Consider the following 20,811-nt stretch of genomic DNA (forward strand, 5'->3'; position numbering starts at 1 on the left):
AGTTCCAGCGGAGCACAGGCTGGGAGCTGCAAACTTGCATTGACCCCACCTCTGCGGCTTTCTAGCTCTGTGACCCATGGGAGGTCATTTTTGCCTTTCCGTTTACATTTCCTCCTCTGTGAAATGAAGGTAATCATACCTTCCCCCAAGGGTTGTCATCAAATCGGGTATCATAATATGAAAATACTAAACGTTAGATAAATGTGGTTGAATCTGTTTGTCTCATTGACTAATTGAGTTTTCTAAGTTTTATCAACATGAATCATTTGATATATGGTCTCTTGTCTTCTCCCACTGGCAGTTAAAAACTGAAATTGAAGTACAATGTTACTGGAAGTCCAGTGGGGACACTGGTGTTGGGAGTTTGTGGGGGTTACGAGTGTAGGAGAGACCAGTCTGGGCAGATGAGGTGAGAAGGGACCTATGAGCTGTCGCCACCCATGGACCTGCAGCGTCTGACAGAGCCCCAGAGTCCCGGAAGTCAGTCACCGCCCGCTCCGCTGGACTTTGCTGCTGCAGGCACACCTCAGAAGCAGAAGTTTATGGCTCCCTCCTGTTCAGGCGAGCACAAAGCCGTGTCTCCTCTTCAATGCTCCCCACCCCACCGTGGTTAAGGGAAAGATTCCAGGAAACCCCATCTGCCTGTGACCTCATGATATGCGCTGCTCCCCACCCCAGGGACTGGAAGGGCCAGGCATGGAGAACAGGCTGGCCAGGCCACTGCTGAAAAATGCTGGGTAATTAGACATGCCTTGGAGTTTGAACTGCTCTGCTGATGGGTGGTGGCCAGGGCTCTGGGGACGCACAAGAGGTGGAGCCAGGTAGCTTCCCTACCCAGACATTCCTGATTTCCTTTCTCTTGGCCTCCTATTCTTTCCCTTCTGTGAGTCCTGTAAAAGTGACTCAATTTCAGGGAAAGGAATATCGTGTGGCCTAAGGCAGAAGCCTGAGTGGACGGGCTGGGGAAGGCACCGTGATGCCCTCAACCTCCTCCCACAAAGGGGCTGCCTGTCCTGCTTGCAAGAGGGCCCTGGAGGATGCAGTGACCGCCGCCTGTGGACACATCTTTTGCCAGCTGTGCCTCCCCCCTCCTTCCCACATGGGGGCCCAGCCCTCCAGCAGGGTCCTGCTCTGTCCTCTCTGCAAAGAGAAAGAGGAGACAGAGACCCTCGTGGCCCCTGTGCCCCTGGGCCCTCTGGGGGAGACTTACTGCGAGGAGCATGGTGAGAAGATTTACTTCTTCTGTGAGAAAGATGCCGAGTTCCTCTGTGTGTTCTGCCGAGAGGGTCCCACCCACCAGGCTCACACCGTGGGCTTCCTCGATGAGGCCATTCAACCCTACCGGGTAAGAAGGGTGACTTCAGCTTGGGCCTGTTTGCGGCAGGGCAGTGTACTGTCACAGTGAAGGGGATGGGGCGGGATCTGGAGAAGGGCCATGGCTTCCGCACGAGGGACCCCAAGGCTGTCAGGACACTGGAGCTTCGCCAGACTGAGGGGGATGTGGTTCCGCTGGGATGTGTGATCATTCAGTCTTGGGGGAACTTCAGCTCCAGCCCTTTGACGGAGCACAAAGTAGCCACAGCTTCATCTCTGTGGGAGGAAAGAGAGCCTCAGTGCAGGGTAGGACCTCCTGCAGGCTGGGGCTGGACGAACTGGGTCTCCCAGGATCCAAACTGGACATGGGTTTTACCAAGGCCCTGACTGCTGGGCTCAGAGGGAAGAGGGATGGGGAAGGGCCACTGGCAAGCGCTGCTCTTCCTTTTGAGGCAAGGAGGTACGGTGGTAGCCCATCCGGTCTTGGGGACATTATCCATTCCTGTGTGACTCTCAGATCTCTCTCCTGTCCCCCAGTCACCAGGTCTGGAAGTAGTTTCCTCAGAAGCATTGCTCAAGTCTGTCACTGCATCATCCCCACAACCACTACCAAATCCAGGCTCTCACTGTCTGTCACGCACACTTGCGCAGTCTCCAACGCATTGCCTGTCTCCACTGTCTCCTTTCCTGTCGCCCTCCCATGTGCTATGGGGTAGCCCAGCCTAAAGCACACAGCCAAGCATACTGCTCCCCTCTCACAGTCCTCCGTGGGGCCCAAGTGTCCAAGGAAGGCGCCGTGTGGTTAGCACCCAAAGCCATTGCAGTCAGGTCCTGCCTTCCCGTCCGTCTCATCCCTCAGCCGCCCTTCCCAAAGCACTGTGTGCAGCCAGACTGGCCTGCGTGTGCCTGCTGTTTTCTGAATTGTTCTCACACATTTCTCACACTTTTCACATGCAGTGTCTTCCTCCTAGAATGCTCTCTCCCCTCCCCTCACTTTTTTCTTACCATTTTAACAACATTTAAGTGTGCAGTTCAGAGACATTAAGTGCTCTCCTCCCTTTCTCTTATCCAACTGGAAGTTTATCTTACAAGTCCACTGTAAATGTTTGCTGCTTTCTAAAACCCTTCCCTTGTCCCTATAGGCAGAATTGTCCCCTCCTCTGTGTTCCCATCTCACTGTGCGCCCACCTCGATTATTGCATTTGCCTGTTTGAATTTTAATCACATGTGACCAAGTCCTTCCCTAGATGGTGAGCAAGGACGAGGACTGGGCTTTCTCACCTGTGAACCCCTCAGCACTCAGTGCTGTGCCTGGAACGTGAGAGACACTTAACATCTGTGCATTGAATTATGAGTGAAGCCACCTCTTTCTGCCCATTCTTCTCCCCCCAGGATCGTCTCAGGAGTCGGTTGGAAGCTCTAAGCATGGAGAGAGATGAGATTGAGGACATAAAGAATCGAGAAGACCAGAAGCTCCAAGTGCTTCTGGTAAAAGGCCACATCACTGGCCACTTTCTCCTTTGGGGGTCTTCCTAACAGACTCTGCAGAAGCGTGTTGTCTGGTATCTGTTGCCTGGCTGGAAAGAACTGGAAAACTGTTCCTATTCACCTCCCTGCTTCCGCACAAGGGCATTTGGGGTCAAGAGTGCAGAATCCCAGAGCTGGAAGTGGTTTTGACATCATCTAATCCAAGACTCATCTGATCAGTCATATTTTTTTTTCCTCTCTCTCTTTTTCTTTTTTTTTGTTTTTTAAAATTTTGGTTTTTATTCTTAGTCTTATTTTCACAGTCCGGGATAGTGATGCTCCCAAGGCCACATGGCAAAGCTCAAGTTTATGATGAAATGGCTAGAACCTGGATCTCTTGACCCTTAGTCCATTGCTCTTCCCATCGCATTCTGCCTAAAAGCATTGCTCTCAGATGGGAAGCTTGGAGCCAGAAGGTGTATATTAGTGTCTACATTCTAGCCCTGACCACAAGGCTGACCCCTTGGTGTGGCTATATCAGGTTCCTTCCCACATCTTTTCTTGTGCTACAAAGTTATCCAGGAGGAAATCCACAGTGTGGGAATTTCTGCTACCTTGACCAAAGAGACAGAGTTTTGGAACAGAGATCTCTTCAGCACCCCTCAGCTCCCATCAAAATATTCCCCATAGATAGCGAGCTCGCTGGCTAAGAGAAATGCCACACACTTTTCTGATAGGTTGTGCTGACTCTAATTACAGCTTCCTCTCACTTCAATTGCTCTTTAAGAAATGACTATAACCATCTCCACCTGCCTTAGAAAATGTATGATTGGGTTAGGATGGTATAGATGCGGAAGAATTTTTGAAAAGTTCTACATGGCTCTGAGAGCAGAATGTGGCATTATTATTAGAATCTCTAGGTAAGACAAGGGTGCAGCTCTCATCATTGCTACATTTATCCCAAGACCTACCTTCTTCTACCATGATGCTATTTGGGAGAATGAGTCTTGGGATTAGTTACTCTCTATTCCTCTTAATCAATAGTAAGTATATAGATGGTCGTCCTGGAAGCCAGCTCTGTGAGCTTCTCCCTAACCATGTCTGTTTTTCTATCCCTGGCAGACTCAGATTGAAAGCAAGAAGCAGCAGGTGAAAACCGCTTTTGAGCGGTTGCAACAGGAGCTGGGGGAACAGCAGTGTCTCCTGCTGGCCAGGCTGACTGAGCTGGAGCAGCAAATCTGGAAGGAGAGAGATGAGTACATCTTAAAGGTCACTGAGGAGGTCGTCCGGCTTGGAGCCCAGGTGAAGGAGCTGGAGGAGAAGTGTCAGCAGCCAGCAAGTGAGCTTCTACAAGTGAGAGACTCCCCACCACCTCGTGGGATAGGAGAGGGATCCACAGCAAGGGGACGCTGTGGAATGGGCTGGAAGATGCTGGGGATGGAGAAAGGCAGGAAAGGAAAGTGGAGTTAATTTTCAATGAAAGAACCGATGGTTACCAAGTTCTCTTGTCCCAGAGAGGTTATGGAGGTACAGACCCCACAAGGCTGGATGACTTGCCCACACACTGTGGTCACGTTAAGGGCTTTGGACTCAGACGATGGCCTTATTTATTATTTTTTTTAAACTTTTATTTATTTTAAGTGTGTTTTTCCAAGTAGTTGTTTCAACCTAGTTGTGGTGGGTGCAGCTCACAGTGGCCCATGTGGGGATCGAATCCAGCAATCCTGTTGTTAAGAGCACCACTCTAACCAACTGAGTTAACTGGCCACCCCCTGGAGTCAGATGGTCTTGAGTTTGAGTGTCGGCTCTTCCAGCTGTGTGCCCTGTGCCTTTGGCAAGCCTTGTAACCTCTCTAAACATGGAGATAATAACAGCACCTCCATCGCAGCATTGCTCCAAAGATAAGAAACAATCCATGCAAAACGCTTAGGTTGGTCCCTGGCTCACAGAAATAAATGAATAAATAGTGCCTGTTGTTGTTTTCATTGTATTATCCCATCTCACATCAGGTCTGGCTGATAACTCAGGGCCAAGTCCCTGCTCTCCACCATCTCTTAATTGTTGGAGCAGGACACAGGCCCAGGGTGAGGCTGAGACAGAGAAACCCGTTCAAATGAACTGACTCCACAGTTCTAAATTAGTAAGGAAGCACGATGTAATATAAGAGAGTAGCCTCAGAAGTAGGTAATTACAGACACAGCTCTCTGGAGGAGGAAAGTTTTGATCTCACATGTTAAGGCAGAAAGGAGGTACAGCATCTCTGATGGGAAGGATGTGTGGGAATTAAGCACATGCTCTTTTTATTTTGCAGGATGTCAGAGTCAACCAGAGCAGGTAGGGCTCACTCCCTGTCTCACCTCCTCTCTACTCAACAAGGGGCCTGGGTGGGGGACACAAAAACCAAAGTAATCAACCACAATGACTGGTCCCTCACACAGAAACAGCCCAGGCAGAAAGGTTTGTGTTCTAGCAGTTCATTTTCTTGTCCTTCCTTCCTTCCTTCCTTCCTTCCTTCCTTCCTTCCTTCCTTCCTCCTCCTCCCTCCCTCCCTCCCTCCCTCCCTCCCTCCCTCCCTCCCTCCCTCCCTCCCTCCTCCCTTCCTTCCTTCCTTTTTTATTAGTGGTTCATTTTCAAACTGAGTGTTTGGTATCCGGGACAGTTTTTCCCCTAGACATGAAGTCACAAATAATAATCATGTTTTTAGGCTGATCTGGGAACTCTTATTGAATCCCTGAAATTATTAGTCCTTGAGTCAATATTTAACACTATTTAAAATGTAATGCTAAGGAGCATTAGTATAAGATGCTAATATTTAGTATAAAATGCTAAAATTTTATACAGAATATGATAAACACAGAACCTGTTCTTTGAATCATTTTCCCCACTCAACTTCCCCGTGTATTCACAATTTCAAGTGCTACCATAAAAGGACAGGCACTAGGGGCTAGGAGGCATTGTAAACATATATCTACTGCTCCTTTCCTGTCTTCTCTGACATAAGCACGAGCAGTCTGCCCTGGGGTGAGCAGAGACTCAACAACTGGGGAACACTTGTCATATGCTGTGTACCCAGGCATGTGCAGGAGGCTGAGCCCAGGTGTCCATGGATCAGGAAGTGTCTCTACACGTACTTTTCAAAGAGTGTTAGACATTTAGATCTAGAATGGCCTCAGAGGTCCTCTAGTCTGATGAAGAAGCTGAGACGCAGAGGGGGATGTCCTTGCTCAATGTCACACAGCAAGTGGAAGCAAGGACTGAGCTAAAACCAAAATCAAGGGCTTTTTCACTGTAGAATATGTTTTTCTGTTGTTTGTTTATTTGTTTGTTTGTTTCAACTCCTTCACCCACCCCCACCCATCCCTTTTCCTCTGTAATGAATACATACAAATTAGAATAGTTTAAGGCTGGTTTTCAACCGTTACCATACTGCTTTCTAGAGGCTAACAGGGGTAATGATCTCTTCTCTTTTGGCCCGGACATGTCCAAACATTCTCTTAAAGGATCTACCTGTAATTCTTTTTTTTTTTTTTTAAATACTTTTTTTTTTTTTTTGCAGGACTTTTATTATTGGGGAACAGTGTGTACTTCCAGGACTTTTTTTTTTCCCCCAAGTCAAGTTGTTGTCCTTTCAATCTTAGTTGTGGAGGGCTCAGCTCAGCTCCAGGTCCAGTTGCCGCTGCTAGTTGCTAGTTGTTAGTTGCAGGGGGCACAGCCCACCATCCCTTGCGGGACTCGAGGAATCGAACTGGCAACCTTGTGGTTGACAGCCCACGCTCCAACCAACTGAGCCATCCTGGAGGCAGCTCAGCTCAAGGTGCCGTGTTCAATCTTAGTTTCAGGGGGCGCTGCCCACCATCCCTTGCAGGACTCAAGGAGTTGAGATGGCAACCTTGTGGTTGAGAGCCCACTGGCCCATGTGGGAATCGAACCGGCAGCCTTCGGAGTTAGGAGCACAGAGCTCCAACCACCTGAGCCACCGGGCCGGCCCTCTACCTGTAATTCTTGAGGAGTGGTTGCCACTAGTTCGTTTTACGTCCAACCGAAATGCTTCTTTCTTTAGTAACTATACATTTCTAACAGAGATAAAGAGATGATATTCTATGTAATTATTCACCACAGACACCAAGATTCTTTAGTCTGATTTTAGTCTCATGTGGTCCATATCACCCAAACATTAGTTTTGGAAATTGGACCTGATTACCAACTTGTCTGCAGGTGTGAGATGAAGACTTTTGTGAGTCCAGAGGCCATTTCTTCTGACCTTGTCAGGAAGATCCGCGATCTCCACAGGAAAATACTCACCCTCCCAGAGATGATGAGTACCTTCTCAGGTAAAGGGGAAGGGGCAGCAGCTTTCCTCGTCCCATTAGTTGTCCAGTTTTCCATCCGTCTCTACCTTTCCGCACCTTCAAAACCTGGCTCAAGACATCTGCCTTCCCCTAAGTCTTCCCTTAGCGGTCCCACTCTGCCAGGGGGACCTTTCCTAGAGCATCTCCTCCCCTCCCCAAGGACAGACCCCAGACTGAAAGTCCAAGCAGACTTGTTTTCATTAGAGTACAACAGAAGCTGAGCCTCTCCTACCCTTGTCCTCACGTTGTTCCCAGGACACACTGCCCTTGGGGGTACCTATAGGAAATGTCACAGATCTTTCTGTTTCTGCTTCCCTCAGAAAACTTGGTGCATCATCTGGAAACAGATTCAGGTAAACAGCTGGGGGTTTTGGGAGCCGTTCCTTCCTTCATCCATTCGTGAATTCATCCATTCAACCCAAGGCAGCAAACAGAGCAATGAAATATATGAACTCTGGAGCCTGATCACTTGAGTTCTCTGTTCCAGCTCTTGCTAGTTATGAGACACTGGGCAAGTCATTAAGTCTCTTTGTCTGACAATTTCTTCATCTATACAATAAAAAGTATAATAGGGGCCGGCCCTATTATACTGGGGGGAGTGGGGAGGAGGTGGTAGAAGGGGGAAAAAAGTATAATAGTACCTACCCTGTAATTAACTGTGAGGTAAATGAATTACTACATGCAAAAAGCTTAGTATAGTACCTGGCACACAGTAAGTGCTCAATTAATGTTACTTGTATATGAGTAGATATTACTTATTCAAAAGTATTTACCAAGCCCTTGTTTGTTGCCCAGCATTGTTTAGACTCTTATTGACTTGAACAAATATGGTATGTGTGTGTAACATATAGTAGCATTTACTTTGAAATTGGTGCTTAATTTAGAAACTATTTCCGCAAGCATCACCTTATTCTGCTTCTGAAACTTGACGTGCAGAAAAATCACCTGGGGTGTCTTTTAAAAATACAAATTCTGATTCAGTAGGTCTGGGATGGGGCCCAAGATCCTGCATTTCTAACAAGCTCCCAGGTAAAGTGGATGCATGTGATCCATGGATCACACCTCTGGTGGCAAAACCTTACAGCACAGCACCACTTGCGGGTCAGGTAGAGGAGCTGTCATCCTCTGCCCTCATGGACCAGAAGGGGAAACTGAGGTCCAGAGAAGCCGGGCCACTGGCAGACTGCACAAGGCAGATGCTCTTTCTGTCCCCCTCGCACCTTGTTACGTGCTCCAGGGGCATTTTTGGTGCCGCCAGCTGTGTTGATGTCGCGCTGTCCTCCCTCCAGGGGTCGTCACTCTGGACCCTCAGACCGCCAGCCAGAGTCTGGTGCTGTCGGAGGACCGGAGGTCGGTGAGGTGCACCCGGCGGAAGCAGAACCTGCCCGACAGCACCCTGCGCTTCCAGCGCCTCCCGGCGGTGCTGGGCTCCCCCGGCTTCTGCTCAGGACGCCACGACTGGCAGGTGGAGGTGCAGCTGGGAGACGGCGGCGGCTGCAGCGTGGGGGTGGCGCGGGAGGGCGTGGGGAGGGCGGAGCAGGGCCTGAGCGCCGACCGGGGCGTCTGGGCTGTGGGCCTGTCGCACCAGCAGTGCTGGGCCAGCACCTCCCCGGTCACCGACCTGCCGCTGGACGGCATCCCGCGCAGCCTGGCCGTCTCGCTGGACTACGAGGCGGGGCGGGTGACCCTGCTCAACGCCGAGACTCGGGCGCCCATCTTCACCTTCACCGCCTCCTTCTCTGGTAGAGTCTTTCCTTTCTTCGCTGTCTGGAAAGAAGGCTCCTGCCTTACTTTAAAGGGCTGAGCTGGAGCGTAAGAAGGGCAGGCAGGACGCAGCGGAGAAAGCAGCGTCCAGGGATGCAGCTCCGCCCCAGCAGCCGTGCGACATGGGCCGACTCACTGTGGCGAAGGGGGACACGGTACCTCAGAGTCTGCGCGGCTGTGGGATTGTGTTCACTTAGTTTATCTCGTGTCCTTCAACTCCCCGAGGTCCTGGTCCTCCCGCTGACGCTCGACCTTCTCTGCCTCCGAGTGGAAAACGCAAGGCTAGGCTGTGCCTAGGACACCAGCAAAGCAGGGGAGCCAGCGGGCGGTTGGAAAAAAATAAAAATCTAAAATAAGAAATGTTATGGCTTCCAGGGGGCAGGATGGCTGGATTGGTTAGAGTGCCAGCTCTTAACAACAAGGTTGCGGGTTCAATTCCCCAATTCCCTGCCTGGGATGATGTACTCCCTGCAACTAAGATTGAAAAACGCCACTGGACTTGGAGCTGAGCTGCGCCCTCCACAACTTGGTTGAAGGACAACGACTTGGAGCTGATGGGCCCTGGAGAAACACACTGTTCCCCAATATTCCCCAATTAAAAAAAAAAATGTTAAAGCTTCAAAATAATTATCAAGGGAAAAGCAGAACTTCATCAGGCTTGCACTGATTGGTACAGTTGACTTTTTGTTTTGACAGACGTGTGGAGCTGCTTCTGCCTTTACAGGGCTTAGGGGCCTCTTCAGCCAGCCCTGGGTGGATCTAGGACCCCCTCCTTTCTGGCACGCTTCAGGTCCTTTTTTTTGTAGAGAATGCCCTGATAAAATGAACGACCCAACTAGACTTCCTGCATTTCATTGCAGATGGGGCTGAAGGAAAGGCTTAAACCCAGTGGAAACTCTGTGACCAAGACACAATCCTGTCCCTTCTTTTACTCAGGTCTTGCCCACTGACAGTGGAACCGGATTCCATTGTTCAATACCCTTTCAAATATTTATTATTATTACCATTATTACTGGACACAGAAACAGGCCACACATTAAAATAACTTTACAAAGCAAAGTATGAATCTCTGTCAGAGTGATTTCCACACCACCACCACCACCACCCCTTTCTGATTCCAGCTCTCTCTGAAGTTTAACACTCACATCCCCACCCTTCCACCCCAACCCCTTCTTCATCCCTAATCCAGGTTCCCTCTAGCATGAGTCATGTACAAGATGACTTTATCATGAGCCCTGCTCCTAAAGTGTGGGATCAGATGTTTTAAAGACACTCTAAGTGCTTGTACCATATGTGAATTTCATTACAAAATGGTAACAGGAGTCATTATGGTGTGAAGAATTACCCTAATATAACTGGGCAAATAGAGATCCTTGATGTAAAGGAAGCCAGTGGACTTGGGGCTTCTTCTGTCCTCCCTGTGACAGGAACAACCCCGTGTCTAAGCCACAAAAAAATCAAGTTGTAGGTCAGCTAGCATGTCCCTAGGTAGACTGGGAGCTCCCTGGTGGAATAAAGAAAAGACAGCCATATCCTAAAACTCCAGGCTTTGAAATCACTCCTCTTCAGGACAGAATGTAACAAGGTGTTGAGGTTAATCATAAAATTCCTTTTCGCCTGACAAACGGAACAGAGCTGATAGATAAGAGTGGGTTACTTTGCTAATTCCTTTAGGATGGGCAAGCAGAACAAACCTGGTAGACGAATTTCATTAGAAGGCGCCAGTTCCCTTCTTCAAAACAAGTTCCCTTCTTCAACCAGCTCCCCTTCCCCAAGCAGGCCAGGGAAGGTATAAAAGTAAGAGCTTTTGCCTCAGTCACGGGCACCCCCATTCGGGACCCCCTCCCGCTAGGGAGCTGCAACATCTTCTCCTGCCTCTAATAAACTATCCTCTTTTTAAAATTTTTTGCCTCTCCCTCTCCCGTGTTTCCGTTCTTTGGCTTCGCGAGACACGATCCCGGCCCACACTCAGAAACTGTCGGCAGATCCAACATCACCTACATCAGTAGTAATATTGCCTAATGTTTGTTATAAAAAATAGTATATGCTCATAGTTTAAAAAAAGATTCAAATATTTCAAAGAGCATAGGTGAGAAGTCCCTCTGTCCACTCAGCCGTTGCTCTTATCACATCCCTTACATAATGATTGCTATCAACTTTTGCGTATCCTGCCAGTTTTGTATAACTATTACTGGGTTGTGATGATTTCCTCGGCTCTTATCTTCTTGAGGGAAAGAATTCAGTCGAGAGACAGACAGTGTTTTGTGCAGCTAGAGACAGGGTAGTAAGAAGTTTATTAGTCGAGGCAGATACACTCTAAGATGTGGAGCGGACGAAACCCAAGTCGGGGAAGGCGGCTCCTTACATTGCATGAGGGCTTTGGTCTCGGCGGGGAGAATCGCCTCCCCTTGCCCTTCTTCTAATCTCTCTTTCTCCTGCCGAGGTGCCCAGTCTTCCCTTTTGGTTTCTGTCAATTTTCTTTACAATTTTTTTGACAAGCTCACTAAAATAATCCTGATAAGCAGGATGTATACTCTGAGAAATGGGATGCTTTCCTTCCTTCTCTGCTTTTTAACAACACATCCCTTTGATGTAAGGGTATGTGTGAGCCTAGAATCCTGCTGGGCTTCGTGAGGCATCGGTGCCCTGAGTGAGGGCAGCTGCAGGGGGCCTCTTAACCAGGGCTGGGCCTCTGCGTCTCCTGCCCCGTTCTATCTACCGATGTACTCTATCATAACAGTGTATTTAGCTTTATTTTTTTTTTTCACAAATGAGATTATACAATACATTCTTTGAAACCCCCCCCCCCCCCCCGAAAGACAAACTATATACAACATGTGTTCATTGTAGCACTTGTCAAACATCACAGAAGTCAGAAGGCTTTTTTCAAAAATACACATCTTTCTTTGAACATTGTAACATACCTGTGAAATAAACAGGACTCCCTTTGTTTCTCTTGTTGTGTGGTAGAGGAAACTGGCACACAGTGAAATAAACCTGTCTAACAAGTTTCACAGCTGGTCTTTGGAATCTGTGGGGCTAGAATCCACAGGTCCTGGTCCTCAGCCCTCAGTCCAGTGACCTTTCAACCGCACTCAGGCTGTTTCACTTCCTGTGCACAGAGCTAGTGTTACAGGCAGCAAGGCTTTTCTGCTTGAGTATGAAATAGAAAAAAAAAACACTGACGCTGTTTTAGCTGAAATTACTTTGGCATTGGTTAAAATTGAATTTGGGGAGGGTTGGGGGGGATTTAGTTTAGAGAACACTGACATTGTCATCCTATCCATAAACATAGTATCTCTCGCTGGCTGTTGAGTAGAGCATATAAAATAAACTATAAACAAGGTTTTTATTGGATTAAAGCCTTGCAAAACAAGTTATTTACTAGTAGGGACTGACAAGAGTGAAGTGAAAGTAAACATGTTTATGTGTAGAGCATATACATATATTTATGTGTGAAACTGAGTATAACAAAATTGAGTGACAAACATGTTCACCAAAACAACTTCTGGTAAACAACTTCTTGTTATCACCTAAGAGGTAAACAAGTCCCAGGAAAAGAGAGTAAGAGCAGAACTCCAGAGCAATGCTTTGGAGCGCTTCTGCTCTGGAGGGCTCCTGCTCAGACCTTCTGTGAGGTGCAAGCCCCCATACTCCAGAACTCTCCAAAGCTCTTCCCTGGAAGACCAGCTTGCCTCAGACTCGTCAGGGGGCACAGTCGTCTCTCCTGGACCAGGGACCTTCTTCATCCTGACTGACTCTGGGACTTGGGTCGTGATTAAATTCTATTCTATTCTGTGTAACCTTCTGTGCTGACCAGATCATTGGCCTATGGAGGGACATTGGCTCCCAAATAAAGCTGCATTACTCACTCTACCTGAACCTGTGCTGGGACTTTGTTCCCCACTCGCATCACGAGCACCACGCAGGGACGTAGATCCCTGCCGAGGGGTTAATGTCCCCTAACTTTCAGGAAGAGACTAAAGTGTGGTAACTGCCCTTATAGGCGCTCACGAGAACTGTTTAGATTTAATTTTATGTTCTTTAATGAGATTGTGAAATTTTTTCCACAGAACAATTTGGCAACATCTACTAACATGCCTGTTGTTTGACCCAGTAATTCTCCTTGTACAGAAATGTTCACGCAGCAGGGCCGGCCCGGTGGCTCAGGCGGTTGGAGCTCCATGCTCCTAACATCCGAAGGCTGCCAATTCGATTCCCACATGGGCCAGTGGGCTCTCAACCACAAGGTTGCCAGTTCGATTCCTCGAGTCCCGCAAGGGATGGTGGGCTGTGCCCCCTGCCCCCTGCAACTAAAATTGAACACGGCACCTTGACTCCCGAATGCCTTGACTCCCGGATGCCTCAGTTGGTTGGAATGCGTCCTCTCAACCACAAGGTTGTTGGTTCGATTCCCGCAAGGGATGGTGGGGCTGCTCCCCCTGCAACTAGAAAACGGCAACTGGACCTGGAGCTGAGCTGCACCCTCCACAACTAGGATTGAAAGGACAACAACTTGACTTGGAAAAAAGTCCTGGAAGTATACACTGTTCCCCAATAAAGTCCTGTTCCCCTTCCCCAATAAAATCTTAAAAAGAAAAAATTTACCAGTTTCTTTATCCAATCATCTATTGATGGACATTTCAGTTGTTTCCATATGTTGCTATTGTGAATAGTACTGCAATAAACATAAGGTGCAAATATTTTTTCGAATTAGTGTTTTGGATTTCTTTGGATAGATACCGAAGAGTGGAAATGCTGGGTCATAAGGTAGTTCCATTTCTAGTTTTTTGACATACCTCGATACTGATTTCCATAGTGGCTGCACAAATCTGCAATCCCACCAACAGGACACAAGTATTCCCTTTTCTTCACATCCTCGCCCACACTTGTTGTTTGTTGATTTATTGATGATGGCCATTCTGACAGGAGTGAGGTGGTATCTCATTGTGGTTTTTATTTGCATTTTTCTAATGATTAGTGATGTTGAACATTTTTTCATGTCTCTTGGCCATCTGTATGTCCTCTTTAGAAAAATGTCTCTTCATGTCCTGTGACCATTTTTTAATTGGGTTGTTTGTGTTTTTTTGGTGTTGTTGTATGACTTTTTAAATAAATTTTGGATATTAACCCTTGTCATCAGTTTTGCTCAAATAAACTCCTTAAACTTCTCTACAGGTTTGGATGTTTCTTCTATTGACACAATGTGGAGCAGGAGTGTATGGTTTTCCTATACCACCAATAATTCTTTGGATACCAGCTGGGTGTCCTACAGTTCAACTCAATTCTGGCACTATCTACTTGGAGACAGAATCAGATTCCACAAGTTAAGGGCTCAGTCCGAACAGATTGCCCTCTGCTTCGGTGCCACTAGCAAGTCTAGGTTGTTACAGGTGCTTTTGACTGACTAGCTACAGATTGTGTAACCAGAGGCCAAATGAGTCCAGGGTCCTGTTTCCTGCACTGCTCAGCCATTAGATCTCCTGCGCTGCTCAGTCAATAGATGGAGTTGGTTCATAGAATAAGCATTTATTGTCCGAGCACCGGAGGCCTGAGGCCACGTCCAAAAACTTCCCTATATTCTCAGACTGGCTGGGGGTATTTAAGGGAAAATCAGGGCATTCTCCCAAGGCTGCCTGATGAACCAGAGGTCTGTTCTCCTTTCATGATGCCCCCCTTCTGTCATCGTATCTCTTGCAGTCCGGGAATGGTGAGGGAGTAACCTGGGAAAATGCTAAACTATTGTTTGTAATTAGCAAGCATCTACAAGGTGATCTTCTAAGATAAGGAGCCAGAACCGGGACAGGGCATCTGGAGGCATTCTGAGCTCAGCCACCTGTTCATGGGCAGGGCATCCCAGAAGCATTCTGAGTACAGGGGGCCCAGCTGGGCCCTGCTTCAACTGGAGGCTCCCATGACATCCTCCATGGACTACAGACACCAGTGGCAAGTCCAGATTGTTACCTGTACACCTGACTGACTGGAGGTTCCTACAACCCTCTCCTTGGGTTAGAGTAATTCTCTAGGATGGCTCACAGAACTCAGAAAACCCACTTACTCACTAGATTACTAATTTATTATAAAAAATACAAGTCAATAGCCAGATGAAGAGATATATCGGATGGGGTCTTGATTGGGGAGCTTGTTAATATAAGAAACGTCCAAACCTATAGAGAACTTTATTTGAGCCAAACTGAGGACAATTGCCAAGAAGCAAAATCTCAATGGATTAAGAAAATGCTCTGGAGAATGGCAGTTTTGCAGCTTATTTTATAAATTAGAATCAAAGGAGGAGATGTGACATCCTTTGGTGGTAGAATAAAGGGGTGGGAGAAAGGAGAGTGGGGAAATCTCTGGGATTGGATAAAAAGTAAAATGGAGAGACACACACCTCTTTTGCATAGGCGGGCACAGGATAGTTAATCCTGAGCATTTTACAGCACATGGAGATGGTGATCAAGGGATAAGAACAACAAGGAGGGGTTCTGTGGTCTCCTGCTCTAATGCAATGGGTTGTGCCCTAATCGTTGTTGTTGTCGGGAAAAAAAAGGGTTTACTTTGACATTCCAAAGGTATGTTGTCTTAGATGCAAAATAGACAATGGTGGTAAAGATCGATCTTTGTCAAAGAAGCTACAGGCCAAGGATGTGACTACTGGCCATCACTTGCTTTTAGTTAAGAACTTTTATGCTCAGACCATCCTATGAGGTTAATTTTGGTCTGAGTTTGTAGGGCCTGCCATGCAGGCCTCCCTGGAGCTTGTCAGGTTTAGTATGTGGCCCCTTTTTCTTCCACATGCTTCTGTCCTCATGAAGTTTGGGGCTCAGTACGATGATATGTGGAAATGTTCTAGTTCCACCTGGAAGCTCTAAGATCTTCCTTCCTTTGGGTTTTTATGGAGACTTCATTACACAGGCATGTTGATTAACTCATTGGCCATTGGCAATTGATTCAATCTCTAGCCCCTTTCCCTTCCCTGGAAATCAGGGGGTGGGGTGAAAAGTTTCCCCTCAATATTCAGGGTTGGTTCCCCTGGCAACCAGTCCCCATCCTGAGGTGCTTTCCAAAGGTCCCATCATTAACACAAGCCCAGTGGGTGGAAAGGGGCTTGTTTATAACTACCGTGTTCCCCGAAAATAAGGCCCGGCCGGACCATCGGCTCTAAGGCGTCTTTTGGAGCAAAACTTAATATAAGACCCGGTCTATTTACTATCATAGTAAAATAAGACCGGGTCTTATATAATTAAAATATAATATAGTATAATATGATAAATACCGGGTCTCATATTAATTTTTGCTCCAAAAACCGCATTAGAGCTGATGGTCCGGCGAGGTCTTATTTTCGGGGAAACACGGTAGCAAGACACCCATTTCACCTTTATGACTCTGGAGCATTTTCAGGAACTGAGGGTTAAGAGGCCAAATGTGAAGACAGGGGATTGTAATGGTAGCACTAAATCTTCCATTTTAAGATTTGGACCTCTGGTATTATTTGATTTAAGAAGTGTAATTTAGCTTGGGACTTTTTGAAAGCTTTCTTTTATTTCTTTGCCTTTAATGATTCTGCTTCCTATACATTTACTATGCAGACCAGTTTCAATGTTTCTATTTACTTCCCCCCAGTGCTGGCCCAGTGACTTGGGGGAGGTTTTGCATCTGTGTGGGATCCACTCCTGGCTCCAACTTAAATCCACATAACATATGCAAAGGTTGTGATTACCGGCTTAACTGCACCCCAGCGGACCAAGGTGAACTCAATAGTAAACTCAACTACAGGCCAAAGAGATTTACATCCTGGTTAGAAAATATAAAACCTGAGACTGTTAGGCCAGGAGCAGAAACCGCCTTAGGCCGGAGAAACGAATACAGGCCAAGCGAGTAGCTCCCCCACCCCAATGAAAAACTTTTGTTTTCTTTCCTGTAGGAATTTTAAGTTTCCCTTTCCTAAGTCTCCTTCCCCCAGTTCCTTAGCTCCCTAGTTCCTGCTCTTAATCACCTTTCAAATCAGCTTTTTAATCTTTTCTTTTTTTTTTTTTTTTTAATTTTATTGGAGCGCAGTGTGTTTCTCCAGGGCCCATCAGCTCCAAGTCGTTGTCCTTTTAGCCAGTTGTGGCGGGCGCAGCTCAGCTCCAAGTCCAGGCACTGTTTTCAATCTTAGTTGCAGGGAGCGCAGCCCCCTATCCTATGCGGGAATTGAACCAGCAACCTTGTTGAGAGCTCACGCTCTAACCAACTGAGCCATCCGGCCGCCCCTCCTGCAGCTCAGCAGCAGCTCAGCAGCACCTCATCTTCAATCTAGTTGTTTAGGGCACAGCTCACTGGCCCATGTGGAAATCAAGCCGGCAATCCTGTTGTTCAGAACTGAGCCATCTGGCCACCCCCACTTTTTAATCTTAAACAGAAGATTGTTCCTAGCCTGAATCACAGGAAGTCCCCTGCCCCCTGCTCCAGGCCATTCCCCGCCCAGCTCCTGGGTGAACACCACCACCTGAATGACCGGATTAACCAGAGGAAAAGACCATAGGCTCCACGAAGCTAAACAGAATTTCTATCACACAAACTACCTTGCATCGATAGCTTTGGGTCCTACTTCTTGGACCAACACTTTTAACTCTGTTTAACCAAAATCTATTTTTCCTCATCTAGGGGCTTTGGGGATACAGATGATACCCCAGTAAGATTACCAGTCCCAACCAAAGAAGCCAGCACAGTCTTCCAGGCAGATCTTGAGACCCCTTCCTCTCATCTAAGAGTCAGGTAGGGCAAGAGTTCTGTGAATCCTCAATGCTTAGGTAGGGACAGCTGTATGCCTCTGCCTAGCAGGAAACAGATACAGAAGAAAAGACCCCCTGTCCCTCAACTTCCCATAGAGATTTCATGGGGATCACAAAACAAGTCAGGCAATTAGAGACAGGCATCAGATCTCTGCATTCTTGCACGTTCAACCCAACCCATAGAATGCAACCGCCCAAAAGACCTCCCCTCTTCACCCAAAACTTCCTGTTCTCACTGTATATACCCCTATGAGGAAACAAATGGGTACAAAATACCCAACTGGATTACACCGTCACTCACACCTGCGCAGTAAAGGCCACAACCACCAGGAATATGTATAAGATCATACATATGCCCAGATGTTCATTAATATCATTATAACAGACTGAATTCTGGGAAGCAGAATGTGCAGTTTAAAAAGATGAGGTAATAGCCCCTTGTCAATCACAGGTGTCAATCAAGTTGTCCCTGGCCTGAAAAGGAACAGCCCACTCTAGAGAAAAAAGGGATAAAAACTCCAAGTGCTCGCAGTCAGGGCCTCTCCTGAGCATTGCTTTTGCTCAGGGCCTCTCCAAACCTTCTGGAGTGTACTTTTCCTTTAACGAGACTTTGAGCCACCCTCTACCACTCAGGCCCGCTTCAACCTCCTTGAGGTGTACTCTTTCTTCTAATAAACTACTCTTTCACCACTTTACTTTCATGACTCGTTCAATTATTTGCTCAAGATGCCAAGAACTTAGACACTGTGCCGAGGGCTCACTCTCCAGTAACAAAAACGCCTGGAAGGTGCTGAATAGAAACCATCTTATCTTAGAAACCATGTTGTCCTGCTCTCTGCTTGCTTGTGAGGCGTTGAAGAGGAACAGCCTCGTTTACCTCCCCCTATAGAACTCCATACCCTTCTTACTCGGGGAGGTTATGGTCTTTTCTAACCTGACCTCCCGCAGCTCAAACATGCCAAATAAATTCTAATAGACCAATTTTGTGCTCCCATGACTCATTCCTCCGGCCGTGCCTAACACCAAATATAACAAAAGATGCTCCCACTGCTCTTATCACTCAGGAAATTCCACGGATTTTGGGAGCTGTTGATGTAGGAATATTTTCCTATGCGTCCCAAACGATGTAAATGATGTTGGATCTGCCGGCAGTTTCGGGGTGTGGGCCGGGATCGTGCCTCGTGAAGCCAAAGAATGGACACACGGACCAGGGAGAGGCAAAAAGTTGTAAAGGAAGATAGTTTATTAGAGGCAGGAGAAGAGGTTGCAGCTCCCTAAAGAGAGGGGTTCCGAATGGGGGCGCCCAGTGACTGAGGCAAAAGCTCTTACTTTTACACCTTCCCTTGCCTGCTTGGGAAGGGGCTGGAGTCTTCTAATGGAATCATCTATCAGTTTGTCCTGTTTTCCTCATCCTGAAGGATTAACAAATAACCCATTCCTATCTATCAGATCTGCTCCCTTGTCCGGCCAGAAGGGATTTGAGTTTATCTATTAACCTCAAGGCGTATTCTCATGTCTCTGTCCTGGAGTGAAGGAGACATTCCAGGGCCTGGAGTTTCAGGATATGGCTGCTTTTTGTTTATTCCACCACGACACCCCCCCCCCCCCCCCCCCGTTAGTTGCCTGTTAGTTAGACAGGCAACATGCTAACTAACCTGTCTCACTGTGAGCCAGGAACTGTGGAGGAAGACCAAATCCATATGAGAAATATATTTTGGGCATCTGAATGACCAAATAGGTATTTCTTGTAAATGACAACATTGCAACAATTAACTGGCTTGGTGCAGTGCTTGGCATTTAGTGAGCAGGTAGTGTGGATGCTGGCCATGCTTTAACAATAAAATGCTCAGGTCTCTCTGACTCCATCTTGGTTAAGCCTGCTTTGTTCCCCAGGGCCCTCAGGCTAATAGCCTCTGCTTAGTCTTGCATATAGACGTGCTAATCACTAGAGGAATCCTGCTTGGCTTGAGTTTACAAAAACAATCCTTCCCATTTCCTCTTCCCTTGACATACAAAAAGCCTGAACTCTACTTTGGTGAGATAGATTTGAGGCACTGCTAGGGCTTTTATCTTCTCAGTTGGCACTTTCTCAACCAATAAACCTTTCCGTACTCCATACTCTGATGTTTTGAGTTTTGTCCTTTTGAAGCATTGGGCTCACAGACCTGGGATCAGTAACAATGGTAATGGAGTTGGGACAATTCCCTTAGAAAGAGGCCCTGGCAGGAGGAGGCTGTGATTGATGTCACAGATCTGCAGAGTCAGAGTTAAACTGGTATGAATCTCTTATATGTGCACCAAACAGAACCTATTTAGAAGCAGGGAAACACTTATCCATTCTCTTCCTCTTATATTTGTTTGTTTTTAATTAAAATTTTTTTAAACTTTAAAAATTTATTTTAAGTGTGTTTTTCCAGGACCCATCAGCTCCAAGTCAAGTAGTTGTTTCCATCTAGTTGTGGAGGGCGCAGCTCACTGACCCATGTGGGGATCGAACCGGCAACCTTGTTAAGAGCACCAGGCTCTAACCAACTGAGTTAACCCGCTGTCCCTTGTATTTCTCATCTGTCAAGTCTATGGTCAAAATTGAAAACTTGGGGATAAACCCAAGCCCAGCACTCTAGGACAGAGGGAACTGAGGCCACAGAGCGCATACCAGAACCACAGATGGAGGAAGGGGCAGAGCCAAGGGTGGCCTCTGGTCATGGCCAGCCTTCCTGCAGCTCTAGGGTTGACTGTCCTCTGAATTCAAAGAGAAGAGCAGCTTCATTGTTCAGGAGTCAGAATAGGGAATTGAAAAAAAGAAACAAACAAAGGTATTCAAATCCACAGACCAAAAAAATGAAACTGCTGTGTAGATTACCTTTAACTTGGGTCTATGGGCTCTCACCAGTGAGTATTATCTTTGTGAATTCTTCCCGTCTCACTTCATTACAAAGAAGACAGAGCTCCTTGTCCTCATGATGAGTTTTGAAGTCATTGCCACCAGCATCATTCCCTCAGAGAAGTCTCTTTGTAGAGGAATGCTGAGACCAGGGGAGTGGCCTAAAGACATGCAGAAGTAACAGTGAATGCAAATGAGTCAAGGTGCCTGGCCCTGGGGATGTGAAAGCCTCCCCTTCTGATGTTGGCCCAGCCACTGA

General features: G+C 47.2%; 1 protein-coding gene and 1 long non-coding RNA gene across 4 annotated transcripts in view; one reads left to right on the forward strand and one right to left on the reverse strand.

Annotated features, from left to right (window-relative positions):
* Positions 1–9,350, forward strand: TRIM15 (tripartite motif containing 15). Of its 2 annotated transcripts, XM_033102574.1 has the most exons (8): positions 1–737; positions 914–1,345; positions 2,707–2,802; positions 3,904–4,134; positions 5,093–5,115; positions 6,997–7,112; positions 7,451–7,483; positions 8,420–9,350. In XM_033102574.1, the coding sequence occupies exons 2-8, from the start codon at positions 977–979 to the stop codon at positions 8,932–8,934; spliced, it is 1,383 nt and encodes a 460-aa protein (XP_032958465.1). In that variant the 5' UTR covers positions 1–737; positions 914–976; the 3' UTR covers positions 8,935–9,350. The 2 variants fall into 2 exon arrangements, with proteins under 2 accessions (XP_032958465.1, XP_032958464.1); XM_033102573.1 differs by having other exon boundaries at positions 1–1,345.
* LOC117020280 (uncharacterized) overlaps positions 9,077–20,811 on the reverse strand; it is a 19,441-nt gene continuing 7,706 nt past the window's right edge. The window contains exons 2-4 of one of the 2 annotated variants that reach the window (XR_004422662.1): positions 20,559–20,713; positions 20,325–20,432; positions 9,125–9,187 (exon numbers count right to left, since the gene is read on the reverse strand). This is a non-coding gene — a long non-coding RNA (uncharacterized LOC117020280). Of the gene's footprint in view, positions 9,188–20,324; positions 20,433–20,531; positions 20,714–20,811 lie in introns of both variants that reach the window. The other variant, XR_004422661.1, reaches the window with a different exon arrangement.

The sequence above is a fragment of the Rhinolophus ferrumequinum genome, chromosome 3, assembly GCF_004115265.2.
Source record: "Rhinolophus ferrumequinum isolate MPI-CBG mRhiFer1 chromosome 3, mRhiFer1_v1.p, whole genome shotgun sequence".
NCBI lineage: Eukaryota > Metazoa > Chordata > Mammalia > Chiroptera > Rhinolophidae > Rhinolophus > Rhinolophus ferrumequinum.